This window comes from Schistocerca americana, chromosome 3, assembly GCF_021461395.2.
Source record: "Schistocerca americana isolate TAMUIC-IGC-003095 chromosome 3, iqSchAmer2.1, whole genome shotgun sequence".
NCBI lineage: Eukaryota > Metazoa > Arthropoda > Insecta > Orthoptera > Acrididae > Schistocerca > Schistocerca americana.
The window spans coordinates 388,031,088-388,048,904 of NC_060121.1; the positions used below are offsets into that span (position 1 = coordinate 388,031,088).

At 42.3% G+C, this 17,817-nt stretch overlaps 1 protein-coding gene across 1 annotated transcript in view; it reads left to right on the plus strand.

The window, feature by feature from the left end:
- LOC124606886 (aminopeptidase N-like) overlaps nt 1-17,817 on the plus strand; it is a 160,568-nt gene that overhangs the window by 99,801 nt on the left and 42,950 nt on the right. The window contains exon 13 of the mRNA XM_047138983.1: nt 13,838-14,034. Within this exon, the coding sequence (XP_046994939.1) occupies nt 13,838-14,034 (197 nt within the window). The remainder of the gene's footprint in view (nt 1-13,837; nt 14,035-17,817) is intronic.

Below are 17,817 nucleotides of genomic sequence, written 5' to 3' on the forward strand. Positions count from 1 at the left end.
CATCCTTACCACATCAGTCTCCACCAAGAATTAACTGGTACGAATTGTATACATCGCATTGAACTCTGCCGATGGGCCCATCCACATTCATAGGGATGACACGTTTATTAATTTGATTTTATTTGCTGACGAGACTACATTCACGAACCATCTAAATGTTAATTTACATAACATGCATTACTGAGCAACTGAAAATCCATGTTGGCTGTGGCAAGTTGCACACCAAAAAACGTGGTCGGTGAATTAGGGTGTGGGATTCTGGAAGACAGAATTATAAGCCCTTACTTCATCGAAGGAAATCTTAATGGTAGGAAGTACACAACATTCCGGCAAGAAACATTAGGTCTGCTATTGGAAGAAATACCTTTAGGAACAAGTAACAGAATGTGGTATTAACATGATGGGTGTCCAGCACATTTTTCGCTGATGGCTAGAAATGAGTTGCAGAGACAATTCCCAAATCGTTGGATTGGACGCGTAGGAAATGTGTTGTGGACGGCTCGTTCTCTAGACTTGACACCTCTGGATATTTTTCTTGTGGGGATTCGTAAAAGGCATCGTTTATAAAGACGTTACAACTACACCTGAAATATGCGAGAGAGAATTGTCAGAGCATGTGCTTCGATAAGTGCCGATTTGATAAGGAATGCCACTCAATGATGATGATAAGAAGATTGCAGCACTGCATTGATACCAATGGTCATCACTTCGAACACCTTCTGTAAAAGGACGTTCATGTCGCCTTTGTGACCTTTGTTGACATTCAAAGACCTTACTGTTACACATCATCGGATTCGTCTCCGTAACCGCAATCAGAAAATAAGTACCGAACTATAGCATCCCATTAAAAAAAAAACAAAGTTGACATTCATATCTCTGAAGCGACCCTGCCTAGCAACAAAAAACCAACGTCATATTATGGCCCCCGTTGCCCCATGCAACTTTTGTCCCACAAACTTTTCAGCTCCTATCATACTTTATGAGTTATTCTTGGTGGCAATAGTTAGCGATTCTCATTGTATGTTGAGTGAACAAATTATCTTAAATTATCATAAATAAAGCTGGAACAGTTCAGACTATGGATAACATGTGGTATATAGTTAAAGTTCTTATCATCATATAAATACAAAAGTTTGTAGTTTCTGCTTACTTTATTGCTCGTTTCCCATTATGTACTGACATAAGCCAAGACACTTTCTGTCTTATATATGACTATTTATGCTTTATTTTATGTAACGTAAGTAAATTTCTGTTTGCATGAAATCGTTAACTAATTTTGATGAAATTTTTACTTATTTATATATTTTTCATTTATTTATGTAGTAATTTTACCTTGCAACAGACGTATCTTAATGTCCTCTATTTCGAACAAAAAAGCACACATTTTGAGTTTTCTGTACTATTAATGTTACTTTAACTGTTATTAAGGACACTGCTAATAATAGCAAAATTAATGGCAATTACAGCAACACAGCACTATTAACGAAGTCTTGTCCTAGCCTGGATTAGATGTACTTTTCATTCCAAATAATCAGTAGTGAGGAGGTCATCCAGGGTCTAGAACATCTCAGACAAAAAGACTACACAATAAATATTTAGAATGAGAAACAGATACGCTAATGTACCTTCCAAAGATCCCAAATTAAATTACAGTCATGGATGTGGAATGTGTCGGAAAAACTTTAAACAGCTTTTCATTTGAAAGATAACAAATATTAAATGGAAAAATTATTTTATACTAGTTATTTACATTGATCACATTACTGCACTGAATTTTCACAGAAGTCAAATTGCACCATGTTGTTGTTGTGGTCATCAGTATGAAGACTGGTTTATGCAGCTCTCCATGCTAATTTATCCTGCACAAGTCTCTCCTGAAACGTTTCTGAATTTGCTTATTGTATTCATCTTTTGGTCTCCCTGTGCGATTTTTACCCCACACATTTCCCTCCAGTATTAAATTTGTGAACCGCTGATGTATCAGAATGTGTCCTATCATCCAATCCCTTCTTCTAGTCAGGTTGTGCCACAAGTTTCTTTCCTCTTCAGTTCTATTCAGTATCTCCTCATTAGTTATGTAACGTGCCCATTTATTCTTCAGCAGTCTTCTGTAGCATCACATTTCAAAAGTTTCTATTCTTTTCTTGTCTAAACTGCTTATCGTCCACGTTTGACTTTCATACATGGCTACACTCCATACTGATCAATGACTGGTTAAACAGACAGCTTAAGATGTTACTAAACTCAGAAGCCCAGTCTCTAATTTACTTTGTTGATATTCATCATAACGACAATAATTTTTGATCTTACAGATTTTTTGTGGACATTAGTTCTATTTGGGTAGTGAGGGTCATATTCATGTTAGAAGATACGTTTAATGACTGGTCTGTGGTACCCCAAGGTGGCATTTACCAAATCTGACAACCCTTTCTTTTCAGTAACAACTATAAGATGCTTGTTAAAAAGTTTTGCAACACTGCAAACATCTGTTACCAGTATATCATTTACTCTTAATGCTGTCTGCCTCTCTTCATGTCTGGTTCTACCACTCTTCTACTTCCCTAAACCCCATACTGTCTTTATTTTGTTTCTGATGTGATTATCTTTTCCTTGTAATGTATCTACCTTGATATCTATACTACTAATGTTTTGCAGTATGTCTTACAACGTGCTATAACATCAACATCAGAGCTGTTCTACTACATCTGCAAATCACATTTAAGTGCCTGGCAGAGGGTTCATCGAACAACCTTCACGATTCTCTATTATTCCAATCTCATATAGCGCGCAGAAAGAACGAACACCTGTATCTTTCCGTACGAGCTCTGATTTCACTTATTTTATCATGTTGGTCGTTTCTCCCTGTGTAGGTCGGCGCCAACAAAATATTTTCTCATTCGGAAGAGAAATCTGGTGATTGGAATTTCCTGAGAATATTCCTCCCCGACGTTTAAACGCCTTTGTTTTAATGATGTCCATCCCAAATCCTGTATCACTTCAGTGACACTCCAGCCCCTATTTCGCGATAATACAAAACGTGCTGCTCTTCTTTGAACTTTTTCGATATACTCCGTCAGTCCTATCTGGTAAGGATCCCACACCGTGCAGCAGTATTCTAAAATACGACGGACAAGGGTAGTGAGGGCAGTCTCCTTAGTAGAACTGTTACAGTGTCTAAATGTCCTGCCAATAAAACTAAGTCTTTGGTTAACCTTCCCCACAACATTCTCTATGTGTTCCTTCCAATTAAAGTTGTTAGTAATTGTAATTCCTAGGTATTTAGCTGAATTTACGACCTTTAGATTAGACTGATTTATCGTGTAACCGAAGTTTAACGGATTACTTTTAGCACTCATGTGTTTGAGCTCACTTTTTCGTTATTTATGGTTAATTGCCAATTTTTGCACCATACAGATATCTTTTCTAAATCGTTTTGCAATTTGTTTTGATCTTCTGAAAACTTTATAGTCGATAAACGACAGCGTCATCTGCAAACAACCCAAGACAGCTGCTCAGATTGTCTCCCAAAGCTTTTATCTTCATAAAAGACAGCAAAGGTCCTGTAACACTATCTTGGACAACGCCAGATATTACTTCTGTTTTACTCGACGACTTTCCGTCAATTACTACGAACTGTGAACTCTTTGATAGGAAATCAGGAATCCAGTTACATAACTGAGACGATATTCCATAAGCACGCAATTTCACTGCATGCCGCTTGTCGTACAGTGTCAAAAGCTTTCCGGAAATCCAGAAATACGGAATCAATTTGAAATCTCTTGTTAATACCACTCAACGCTTCACGCGAGTAAAGAGCTAGCTGCATTTCACAAGAACGATGTTTTCTAAATCCGTGTCGACTGTGTGTCATTAGACCGTTTCTTCGAGGTAATTCATAAAGTTCGAACACAATATATGTTCCAAAACCCTGCCGCATATCGACGTTAATGATATGGGTCTGTAATTCAGTGGATTACTCCTACTACCTCTCTTGAATATTGGTGTGACCTGTGCAACTTTCCAGTCTTCGGGTACGGATCTTTCGTTTAGCGAACGGTTGTATATCATTGTCAAGTATGGAGCTAATGGATCAGCATACTCTGAAAGGAACCTAGTTGGTACACAGTATGGACCACAAGACGTGCTTTTATTAAGTGATTTAAGTTGCTTCAATGCTCCGAGGATATTTACTTCTACGTTACTCATGTTGGCAGCTGTTCCTGATTCGAATTCTGGAATATTTACTTCGTCTTCTTTTGTGAAAGCATTTCGTAAGTATGTGTTTATGATGATGATGTTTGGTTTGTGGGTCGCTCAACTGAGCGGTCATCAGCGCCTGTACAAAATCCCAATTTTTACATAGTCCGTTTTTTATTTACAATCCAATCCAGCCACTGTTACAAATGATGATGATGATGAAATGATGAGGACAACACAAACACCCAGTCCTCGCACAGAGAATCGAACGCGGTACCCCGTGATCTAGGCTGCGTTTAGTAGCGCTGCTTTGGCAGCACTGTCTTCGATAGTATCTCCGTTGTTACCACGCAGAGAAGGCATCGACTGTCTTGCCGCTAGCATAATTCATAGGACTAGAATCTCTTTGGGTTTTCTGCCAGGTTCGAGACTAAGTTTCGTTGTGGAAACTATTATAAGCGTCTCGAACTGAAGTACGCGCTAAATTTCGAGCTTCTGTAAAATATCGCCAATCTTGGAGATTTTGTGTCTGTTTAAATGTGGCATGCTTTTTTCGTTGTTTCCGCAACAGTGTTCTGACACATTTTGTGTACCAAGAAGGATCAGTTCCGTAGTTTACTGATTAATTTGGTACAAATCTCTCAGTTTCTGCCGATACTATTTATTTGAATTCAAGCCACATCTGGTCTACACTTACACTGTTAATTTGGAAGGAGAGGAGATTGTTTCTCAGGAAGGCGTCAAGTGAATTTTTATCTGCTATTTTGACTAGGTATATTTTTCATTTATTTTTGGAGGTTTTGGGGGTTACAATATTCAGTCTCGCTACGACAACCCTGTGTTCGGTAACCCCTGTATCCGTTTTGATGCTCGTTATTAAGTCAGGATTATTTGATGCTAAGAGGTCAAGTGTGCTTTCACAACCGTTTACTATTCGCGTGGACTCATGAACTAACTGCTCGAAATAATTTTCAGAGAATACGTTTATTACAATTTTGGATGATATTTTATGCGTACCTCCGGAATTAAACATGTATTTTCGCCAACATATTGAGGGTAAATTAAAGTCCCAACTAACTATAATCGTATGAGTCGGGTACGTGTTTGAACTCAAACTTATGTTTTCTTTAAACCTTTCAGCAATTGTATCATATGAACTGGGATGTAGATAAAAGGATCCAATCATTATTTTATTCCGATTGCCAACAGTGACTTACAGGAAGTATCTACTTCAATTTCCCGACAAAATTAGCTACTTCTAATAGCAACAAACACGCCAGCGGCAACCACATTTAGCGTATCCTTTTGGAACACCGTTAGGTTCTACGCAAAAATTTCGGTTGAGCTTACCTCCGGCTTTAGTCAGCTTTCAGTGCATCAGTGCTTTCTATTAGTAGCTTGGAGCTCTGGTACTTTCTCAACACAGCTACGACAATTTACAACTGTTACACCGATGGTTCCTATATTTACGTTCTTCGGTGTATTCGGCCTGCACCGTTTGTGACTGAACCCCTTTTTGTGTTTTCCTGAGACCTCCTAACCTAAAAAACCACCCAGTCCACACGACACAGCCCCTGCTGCTCGTGTAGCCTCTTCCTGCTAATAGTAGGCTCCTGACATATTCAGCAGAACCCGAAACCCAACCACCCTATGGCGCAAGTCGAGGAATCTGCAGCCCACACGGTCGCAGGACCACCTGAGCCTTTGATTCAGACCCCCCACTTGGCTCTGCACCAGAGATCGTCAATCGGTCCTGTCGACTTCTGTTAGCTGTTCGAAACCAGAGAGAATCTCTTCTGATCCAAAGTGACACACATCATTGGTACTGAGGTGAGCCACCACCTGCAGCTGGCTGCACCCTGTGCTCTTCATGGCATCCAGAATGACCCATTCCACATCTGGAATGACTCCACCCGGTATGCATACGGAGTGCACACTGGCTTTCTTCCCTTTCTTGGCAGCCATTTCCCTAGGGGGGGGGGGGGGGGGGGGGTGGAACGCGCCTAACGTTGGAGCTCCCAACTATCAATAATCCCACCCTCTGTTATTGCCCAAATCTTCCTCTGAAACAGGACAGGGAATGGCATGTCTCAGCGATAGTGTTAACCACTGAAAGCACCTGGGACCTGTTTCTCAGACTAACTGGGGAGGCCTTACGTGTTGCCACCTGGGAAGTCTTCCGCCGCCTGCAACGCCCCAGGGCGATCTCCCACTCGACCACATGTGAGGGGTCAACCTCAGTGCGAGCAGTAACTGGGCTGTCCGCTCGTGAGGAAATGTCAGAGGACTCGGAAGTGCTGGATGTCCATTGGATCCCCACAGCTGGCCCACAACGGTAGTGCCCATCCACTGCAGCCTCAAGTTGTGTAACTGAAGCCATCACAGCCTGGAGCTGAGAGCGAAGTGTCACCAACTCGGCTCGCATCTGCACACAACAATCACAGTCTCTATCCATACTAAAGACCGTGGAAAACTAAACTACCCAGATAAATGGTCTATCCAAATGTGCTATGGAACTCTACTGCAGGTGCTGACAAAAATGCAGGAACTGTGTCTAAAAATTAGAAATTTAAAAACATAACTACCAAAGCACTCAGGTGAAACTAAACAATTCGCCCCTGACTAGGAACTTATAATATGTCACAAAATCGGTTTACTTTCCGCACAAACGAAAGTGCGAGAACTATGGCTATTAGATATCAATTTAGCACACAGAAAATCAAGAAACTAAGATATTAAAGAACACAGATGATATTATAAAATTCGCTCCTGGTTAGGAACTCGTAAAAGTTACACATGGGTTACTTCCCAGCTGCTGCATCTGCCTCGGCTGACTGCTGCTGCTGCTGCCTGACTGGCTGACTAAGTCTGTTTCTGACTAACAGATACAATTTCCTTTGTTTTACATGATACCTTTATTCTTTGGGTTGTCTATGGCTTTTTTGTGGACTTTGTTATAATCTGAGTTAGTTTTTTCTTTGGGGCAGGGGGGGGGGGGGGTGGACACTATTTAAAACATGTAGGTATTTCTTAACAAAAGTGTTCATTTTTCATTCGTTCCAAGAGTGCTGTATGCATCACTTCAGTCCATGTCTTTGAGGAGTGTCTTAGAATAAGCAATTTTTGGCTCACTGAATGCCTTTTTGAAATTAGGTTGAATAGATTTTACATTGTTTTCAGTATTAAAATTCAACGAAAGGAACGGTACGTCATGGTCTGAGAGGCCACTGAATATTGGTTTTGTAATGTCATTTTTTAATTAGACTTTCCTGTAAACATGTCATCAGTGGCTGTTTCTGAGCGATTAGCTGCCCTAGTTGGGATGTTTATGGTGGTAGTTAACTTGAATGATAGTGTTACTGACTAATAAATTCTTATTATAGACTTTTTAAGGATATCTACGTTAAAGTTACTAGAAAACCAGTATTTACGGTTTTTTTGTTAAATAAGCCATTGGAGCTTCAAGGTGGTTTATGAACAGGTTAAAGTTAGCTGTGGGTGCTCGTCATATATATGCTATTATGAGGGATTTAGCAGGAAATTCTGTTTCTGTCACACATGCTTCCATGTGCTGTTCTAGGCAAAATTTATGAATGTCAATATCCATAAATTTATGACAGTTCCTGATGAATTTGTTAACTCCTCCTTCCTCCACTTCTGTTCTACAAAAGTGAGCTGCTAACCAAAATCCTGTAACACTTAACACATTTATACCAGTGGTCACGTGGTGTACAAAGAGACAGGTTATATAAACTAAGTTTGATAACTGTAATTCAGCAATGCAGAAAAGTAGTTTATTAATTTTACTTCTTAGTTCTCGAATATTTTGATACAATAAAGATAGCTGGTACGTATTTCACAATGACTGAGTTAAAAGTGAGTGGAAATAAAATTTATGCTGATGCAGTATTTCAGAATTGTGTTAGTTGGTTTATTTCTCAAACTGAAGATTTGTTTGAATCATAACCTCTTTTAAAACTTGCAGTCTTTCTGTTCTCCCTATCCTGAAAAAGGCGCTGTTTTGATTCCTGCAGCCACTGGTATTTTTTCACTAGCATTTGAGAAATCAACAATTGCTATTGCAGCGGTTCTAAGAGATCCAAAAATTGATCAGAGTTAATTGCGCCCAATATGACAGAAGAAAAATGATATTTCTCTCTCTACTCCGACAATTTAATTTGTAATGGAACGTCATAAGACCTTAGTGTCATATGTATAATAAATAAATACCCTTCTGATTAGCACCCTGTTCCAGATTCTTGTATGTAAATTGCTATTTCCTAAGAATGGAACCGTGAAGTGTTTAGCGTGGCGACTGGAAACGGCGTAATCAGAACTGGTAACTTACATCAGTTTTCTTCAAAAATGGTTCAAATGGCTCTGAGCACTATGGGACTTAACATCTATGGTCATCAGTCCCCTAGAACTTAGAACTACTTAAACCTAACTAATCTAAGGACATCACACAACACTCAGTTTTCTTCGGGTGACAGTGGAACTTTATAAAAAAAAAAAGTAGCTACTAATGTAACTTTTACTTATAATGTTTGCTTCACGTTGCTCTGATGTTTCTAATATTGCGGAAAGAAAGGTGCAGTTTCGATTACACACACAAATCTATCGGAAAACATTTCTAACGCTGAAGTACAAATACGCATAGCAGTTTCTGGTAGTGTTAAGTCACAGCGAGTATTGCGCTTAATATATCCTTGGCCAGTCAGACGCATTTGTGTGACTAATGAATCCACATTAATTGTATCGCCATACAGCACCATTTTTTAGTTTCAGTTTCGTGTTACAGAGTGATTACAGGACTAACTTTTAGCAATACTGAGCATAAATGCATAACATTTTACTATCTCAATGAAACACCTCTATTTTACCACAACGATTTCAGAGGCAATCGATGTGAACCCCATGTCTATTGTGACAGACAGCCAATAGGTAGCTGCAATTTAGCAAATCCCTCTCAAGTGCCACAGTGCTTTAGACGTCTGTGGTAACGGAGATTCGCATTTCTGGCAATGTCGCCGGAAGTGCAGTATTGTAAAATTTACCCTCCAAGAAAGGCTTCAGGAAGAAATCACACACTGTGAGACATATCGTGCGAAATGGCCATTTACAGCAGGTGTCATCTGTAGCCAGTGCACGACCAACTTATTAATCCGTTGGATGGCGTCTTTGGCACTCTTGCTCAAACCAATAACGTGGAATGCCGTTACCGGAAAATGAACTCATATTCCCCCCTCTGTTGCATTGAGTTACGACATTAACCAAAGTTCCAACATGTACAACTACATTTGCCTAGTGATAATAACATTGACGAAGAAAATGAGCAGCCGGCCGAAGTGGCCGTGCGGTTCTAGGCGCTGCAGTCTGGAACCGCGAGACCACTACGGTCGCAGATTCGAATCCTGCCTCGGGCATGGATGTGTGTGATGTCCTTAGGTTAGTTAGGTTTAACTAGTTCTAAGTTCTAAGGGACTAATGACCTCAGAAGTTGAGTCCCATAGTGCTCAGAGCCATTTGAACCATTTTTTTGAAAATAAGCAGAACATACTTTTGCTTAGAAATGAAGTGAAACACGATTACGTTTCAGTTAATTATGTACTATCTCAGATGGCTGAAAACTGCCTCTTTTAACTGGAATGCAACATTTCGTTTCATAAGTCATAATGACGAACCTTCGTCCGGGACGGCAAAGGCCGTAATTATTATAAAACGTCTGCCTCTTTCCGGGATGATCTGGCTGCAGTCTGTACAGCATCTACCGCAGTCATTTCTGGAAAACCTTCTTCACCGTTGATATCCACACTTGCAACTGCTGGTTGACTCTCTGCACTTATTCATCCGGGTCCCCAGAAACATTACTCGTACTGTGCACAATTTTGAGTCCCGAGTTATCATTTTATTACAGAACATACCCATGTCCTGTCGCAAAACCTCTGAACTGCTTAACTGGAGAGATAGTGTCCAAGTTACCATCTGGGTGGCCGGAGCATCGTCAAATATTATCTCTCCGGATGTATTGAAACATTCGACAACTACGATCACCGGGTAACGCGTCACTGTTCTCCAATGACACCGTACACGATCCCCCTACACACGGTCAATCAGTTTTCAACGTTTGCCCCTTTGAAATTATCATTATATTTACTTATGTGCAACATTATTCTCATTTTATACATAAAAAATAAATATATAGAAAGAAATATATAAACATTAAATACATAAAATGTAAATATTATTTATATATATATACGAGGGTTGGAACTTAAGTAGCAGCAACTATTTATTCACAACCGTTACAAAAGAGTTACCTGTTTGCACCTGTTACTGTCTTTCAAAGTAGTCACCAGCGTTGTGTAGAACCCGTTGCTAGCGATGTGGAAGGCGTAGTATACCGTTAGCAGAGCCTGTTGTGTTGATGTTGCGAATGGAGCGGTCTAAAGTTATGGTGATTCTCGTGTACGACTGTGACGGTGTTATCCTAACGCATTACGTTCCTCCACGGCGGACCGTCAATGCACAATATTACTGTTAGTTTTTGGAGCATCACCTGCCACCAGCTTTGCGAAAGAAGCGGCTACACTTTCTGCGCAACCCACGCATCATTTTGCACGACAATGCGCGGGCGCTGCTCTCTTCGTTCGATGGGACTGGGAAGTAATGTACCATCAACCATATTCTCCGGACTTAAAGTCCTTGTGTCAACCTCTACATCTCAGAGAAGCACTAGCAAACTACATCCTCAATTATTTGTTGTGTGTATTCCAGTTTCTGTCTTTCCCTAAGCTTTTACGGACCCTCTACAGCTCCCGCTACTATCACGGAAGTTATTCCCTGATGTCTTAACACATGTCCTGACATCTTGTCCGACCTTTTCATTGTCAGTTTTTACCATGTGTTCCTTTCTTCTGCGGGGACCAAATTCATTCCATACCTTAACGCTCTATCTAATTTCAACATTATTCTGTAGCACGACACGTAAAATACACTTCTGGAAATTGAAATAAGAACACCGTGAATTCATTGTCCCAGGAAGGGGAAACTTTATTGACACATTCCTGGGGTCAGATACATCACATGATCACACTGACAGAACCACAGGCACATAGACACAGGCAACAGAGCATGCACAATGTCGGCACTAGTACAGTGTATATCCACCTTTCGCAGCAATGCAGGCTGCTATTCTCCCATGGAGACGATCGTAGAGATGCTGGATGTAGTCCTGTGGAACGGCTTGCCATGCCATTTCCACCTGGCGCCTCAGTTGGACCAGCGTTCGTGCTGGACGTGCAGACCGCGTGAGACGACGCTTCATCCAGTCGCAAACATGCTCAATGGGGGACAGATCCGGAGATCTTGCTGGCCAGGGTAGTTGACTTACACCTTGTAGAGCACGTTGGGTGGCACGGGATACATGCGGACGTGCATTGTCCTGTTGGAACAGCAAGTTCCCTTGCCGGTCTAGGAATGGTAGAACGATGGGTTCGATGACGGTTTGGATGTACCGTCCACTATTCAGTGTCCCCTCGACGATCACCAGTGGTGTACGGCCAGTGTAGGAGATCGCTCCCCACACCATGATGCCGGGTGTTGGCCCTGTGTGCCTCGGTCGTATGCAGTCCTGATTGTGGCGCTCACCTGCACGGCGCCAAACACGCATACGACCATCATTGGCACCAAGGCAGAAGCGACTCTCATCGCTGAAGACGACACGTCTCCATTCGTCCCTCCATTCACGCCTGTCGCGACACCACTGGAGGCGGGCTGCACGATGTTGGGGCGTGAGCGGAAGACGGCCTAACGGTGTGCGGGACCGTAGCCCAGCTTCATGGAGACGGTTGCGAATGGTCCTCGCCGATACCCCAGGAGCAACAGTGTCCCTAATTTGCTGGGAAGTGGCGGTGCGGTCCCCTACGGCACTGCGTAGGATCCTACGGTCTTGGCGTGCATCCGTGAGTCGCTGCGGTCCGGTCCCAGGTCGACGGGCACGTGCACCTTCCGCCGACCACTGGCGACAACATCGATGTACTGTGGAGACCTCACGCCCCACGTGTTGAGCAATTCGGCGGTACCTCCACCCGGCCTCCCGCATGCCCACTATACGCCCTCGCTCAAAGTCCGTCAACTGCACATACGGTTCACGTCCACGCTGTCGCGGCATGCTACCAGTGTTAAAGACTGCGATGGAGCTCCGTATGCCACGGCAAACTGGCTGACACTGACGGCGGCGGTGCACAAATGCTGCGCAGCTAGCGCCATTCGACGGCCAAGACCGCGGTTCCTGGTGTGTCCGCTGTGCCGTGCGTGTGATCATTGCTTGTACAGCCCTCTCGCAGTGTCCGCAGCAAGTATGGTGGGTCTGACACACCGGTGTCAATGTGTTCTTTTTTCCATTTCCAGGAGTGTAGTTGGATTCTCTTCTGTTCTGGCTTTGCCGCAGTCCATGATTCACTACCGCACAATGATGTGATCTAGATGTACATTATCAAAAGTTTCATCCTCAAATTAAGACCGATGTTTCGTGCTAGTACACTTCTCTTCGAAAGAATGTCCTTTTTGCTTGCGCCCTCCTTGCATCGTCGTCATGGGTTATTTTACTTCCAAGGCAGCAGTTTTCCCTAATTTCGTCTACTTGGTAATCAGCAACTTTAATGTTACATTCCTCGCTATTCGTACGTCTGCTACTTCTCATTGATTTCGTCTTTCTTTGGTTTACTCTCAATCCATATTCTATAATCATTAGACTGTTGATTCAATAGATTCTGTAATTCGTCTTCACCTTCACTAAGATAGCAATGTCATCATATTATTGATATCCCTTCACGCTGAATTTTAATCCCACTCTTGAATCTTTCCTTTATTTCATTCATTGCTTCTTCGCCGGCCGAAGTGGCCGTGTGGTTAAAGGCGCTGCAGTCTGGAACCGCAAGACCGCTACGGTCGCAGGTTCGAATCCTGCCTCGGGCATGGATGTTTGTGATGTCCTTAGGTTAGTTAGGTTTAACTAGTTCTAAGTTCTAGGGGACTAATGACCTCAGCAGTTGAGTCCCATAGTGCGCAGAGCCATTTGAACCATTTTCATTGCTTCTTCGATGTACAGATTGAACAGCTGGGGCGAAATACTGCATCCCTGTCTTACACTCTTTTTCATCCGAGCACTTCGTTCTTGGTCTTCTAATCCTATTGTTCTCTCTTGGTCTTCAGTACCCCATTTTCTATCACAACGATTCTCGTGTACAATATTGTCGTTATGAAATTGGTGATAAATCGATCTCTTCTTCTGTCATCATCATACAGCACAAATTAATGTTTGTGCAAGTTTAGCTGGATGTAAAAATTTTGTGCCGGCCGGAGTGGCCCTGCGGTTATAGGCGCTACAGTCTGGAGCCGAGCGACCGCTACGGTAGCAGGTTCGAATCCTGCCTCGGGCATGGATGTGTGTGATGCCCTTAGGTTAGTTAGGTTTAATTAGTTGTAAGTTCTAGGCGACTGATGACCTCAGAAGCTAAGTCGCATAGTGCTCAGAGCCATATGAACCAAGCCATTTAAACATTTTGTGCCTCGACATGCTTTTATTAATAATAGTAGCAATAATAATGATAATAATAATAAGTCGGCATCGCTGCAGACGCTGTCGCAGACCCTTGTGGCCAACGTAACGGCTGCCTTGGGTTACGCGGCGGACCCAGAGGACTCCCACGTGACGCGGATCCTGCGTGCAACCGTGGCCAGGCTCGCCTGTGACGGCAACCAGACCGAGTGCAGGAACACCACGTTCGGCCAGTTCGAGCGCTACATGGCCGATCCTAACGACACCGCCAACTGGTAAGTTTGTGGTCGTCCCTGTCTGGATCACTGCGAGGAGAAAGAATGATTTTCCAGGAGGGAACAAAACAACAGGTAGACAAGGAGACATAGAAACTCGTTCATGTCCACCACGCCTGTTTATCACGAGGGTTTTTTTTTTACCGGTTATGATCACATCCTCAGGTGACAGGCATACCTCGTAACAGTGTATGACGTTACAAGTACATGTCAAGTTCTTAGATAGTATTAATTACAGTATTATCACGGATTCTATGACATTTCTCTTTTCAGAAAGCCTGTTATCATCTGAAATATTTACCTTAATCTAATCTACTTTAATTGGCATTTCAAAAGTCTCTAAACAGAAAAGAGAAAACACGGCCGCATACCAAAGTGAAGTAAATAACATAAAATTTCCGTTATTAGAACGTAAGCATGGTCCCGACTGTCAAAACATGCTATCAAAATAAAGCGACAAGATACTTGCCGTTGTCCATATTAGTGGTAAGTCAATTACTCGCTTTGTTTTGCACATATCACTGAACAAAATGTTAGAATCAGAGCATAGAAGACCTATTGCTGGTATATCTTTAACTGAATTAAAAATATTCATTGTGTTTTGTTTCAAATTCACTGTGCTCTATGGTGGTTAATTGTAATAACGTTTCAGCCGGCCGAAGTGGCCGTGCGGTTAAAGGCGCTGCAGTCTGGAACCGCAAGACCGCTACGGTCGCAGGTTCGAATCCTGCCTCGGGCATGGATGTTTGTGATGTTCTTAGGTTAGTTAGGTTTAACTAGTTCTAAGTTCTAGGGGACTAATGACCTCAGCAGTTGAGTCCCATAGTGCTCAGAGCCATTTTTTTTTTTGTAATAACGTTTCCTTTTCCCTGCTCTCTGCTGGGAAAAAAAAGAGCGGGTAAATGTGAGTAATTATGTATATACACTACTGGCCATTAAAATTGCTACACCACGAAGATGACGTACTACAGACGCGAAATTTAACCGACAGGAAAAATGCAAATGATTAGCTTTTCAGAGCATTCACACAAGGTTGGCGCCGGTGGCGACACATACAACGTGCTGACATGAGGAAAGTTTCCAACCGATTTCTCATACACAAACAGCAGTTGACGGCGTTGCCTGGTGATACGTTGTTGTGATGCCTCGTGTAAGGAGGAGAAATGCGCACCATCACATTTCCGGCTTTCATAAAGGTCGGATTGTAGCCTGCCGCGATTGCGGTTTATCGTATCGCGACATTGCTGTTCGCGTTGGTCGAGATCCAATGACTGTTAGCAGAATATGGACTCGGTGGGTTCAGGAGGGTAATAGGGAACGCCATGCTGGATCCCAACGGCCTCGTATCACTAGCAATCGAGATGACAGACATCTTATCTGCATGGCTTTAACGGATCGTGCAGCCACGTCTCGATCCCTGAGTCAACAGATGGGGACGTTTGCAAGACAACAACCATCTGCACGAACAGTTCGACGACGTTTGCAGCAGCATAGACTATCAGCTCGGAGACCATGGCTGCGGCTACCCTTGGCGCTGCATCACAGGCAGGAGCGTCTGCGATGATGTACTCAACGACGAACCTGGGTACACGAATGGCAAAATGTCATTTTTTCGGATGAATCCAGGTTCTGTTTACAGCATCATGATGGCCGCACCCGTGTTTGGCGACATCGCGGTGAACGCACAATGGAAGCGTGTATCCGTCATCGCCATGCTGACGTATCACCTGGCGTGATGGTATGGGGTGCCATTGGTTACACGTTTACCGGTTATGATCACATCCTCAGGTGACAGGCATACCTCATAACAGTGGCACCTCTTGTTCGCATTGATGGCACTTTGAACAGTGAACGTTACATTTCAGATGTGTTACGACCCGTGGCTCTACCCTTCATTCGATCCCTGTGAAACCCTACATTTCAGCAGGATAATGCACGACCGCATGTTGCAGATCCTTTACGGGCATCTCTGGATACAGAAAATGTTCGACTGCTGCCCTGGCCAGCACATTCTCCATATCTCTCACCAACTGAAAACGTCTGGTAAAAGGTGGCCGAGCATCTGGCTCGTCACAATACGCCAGTCACTACTCTTGATGAACTGTGGTATCGTTTTGAAGGTGCATGGGCAGCTGTACCTGTACACGCCATTCCAGATCTGTTTGACTCAATGCCCAGGCGTATCAAGGCCGTTATTATGGCCAGAGGTGGTTGTTCTGGGTACTGATTCGTCAGTATCTATGCACCCAAACTGAGTGAAAATGTGATCACTTGTCAGTTCTAGTATAATATATTTGTCCAATGAATACCCGTTTATCATCTGCATTTCTTCTTGGTGTAGCCATTTTAATGGCCAGTAGTGTAGGTAGTTGATCTATGGGTTGTGATGAATGAGTTTGCGCGTACAAAAAAAGTAAAATAAATAGCCGTATCTTTTACTTTTATTTACTTAGGAACGGAAATCTGTTACACTGGCAAGGGTGTGTAGGTCTTGGTTTTTGACGTAAATTTCAAGATGACATCTTTGCCCATTCTTGAGGAAACTGGGTCTCATCAGAAGGACATTCAGACACACTACCAACAAACGACAAAAAAATTGTATGTAATGTAATTACAAAGTAAGAATTTTCGATTTTCTTCCTTTACTTGTACTGTGAAATCTCGCTTTCCTACCACATTTCATGATTTTTAGTTCAACTGGAAGTACCATATAGGTTTTGATGAGTGAGTTTGCGATTATCAAAATATGTGTCAGAAGTGGTCGTATCTTTTGATTGTATTGACTTAGAAGCTTAAATTTTTTACACTGTCAGGGGTTTATGGACCTTACTGTTTGACATAACTTTCAGCTTGATGCATTTAACTTGATATCTATATCCATTTCTGAGAAAAATGGAACTTAGCAGATGGACAGACGGACAATAATGTGATCTTATAAGCGTTCCGTATTTATCGAATGCTACCCGGAAACCTAAAAACACTGAAGATGTGCCATTCGCGATACGAGTTTGGTAAATGAAATACAATCATAAGTGCAGCTTACGTTAACGAACGAGATATGTTTCACTCAATATATGCATCCAGCATACAAGATTTTCACGTCCTCGTCAAAGGACCTCCGGATTTCTGAAAATACTGACGTAGGGCACTGCCATCTCATGTCTTAATGACACAAACGTAGTGCAGTTAGAAGTGGAGAGTATAGTACCTGGAGGATAGTGTAGTATGAACACATGATGTTTTCTGCTCAGTGTTTCAATCTAGTGACAAATTTTAGAATCACATTAAGGAATGCGCACTAGAGACCATTCTACTCGTAAGAAGTTTTCGGCATTGTCCCCTGTTTTTGTTGTTGTGAGGTATGATGTCGTATTTTATACAGAAAAATCTAAATATTTCGAGCTTAACTGCTGTATAACACAGGGTGTGACAGGAGGAATGATCAATATTCAGAGATATGACAGGAACGATGATTCAAATCAAACAAGGCCTCAAACTACATACCTTAAGAGCTATGAACGATTCTTCATGTTCAGCACTATGAAACAAACCTTTTCTACTGTAAGCTCTCTGCTTTCAATGTTTCGAGAAGTGGCAGTGTGGGCCAAAGTGAAAAATGTCCAGTAAATATGGACTCTAAAGTGTATACCTTAAGAGCTATGGACTCTGGTTTATCTAAGTTGCTATTAAACACGTCTCTTCTACTGAACAAGTGCTCATAGTTCTTAAGGTATGTATTTAAGAGACCCATGATGAGTAGAATTCTGTGTATTTCGGAGACAG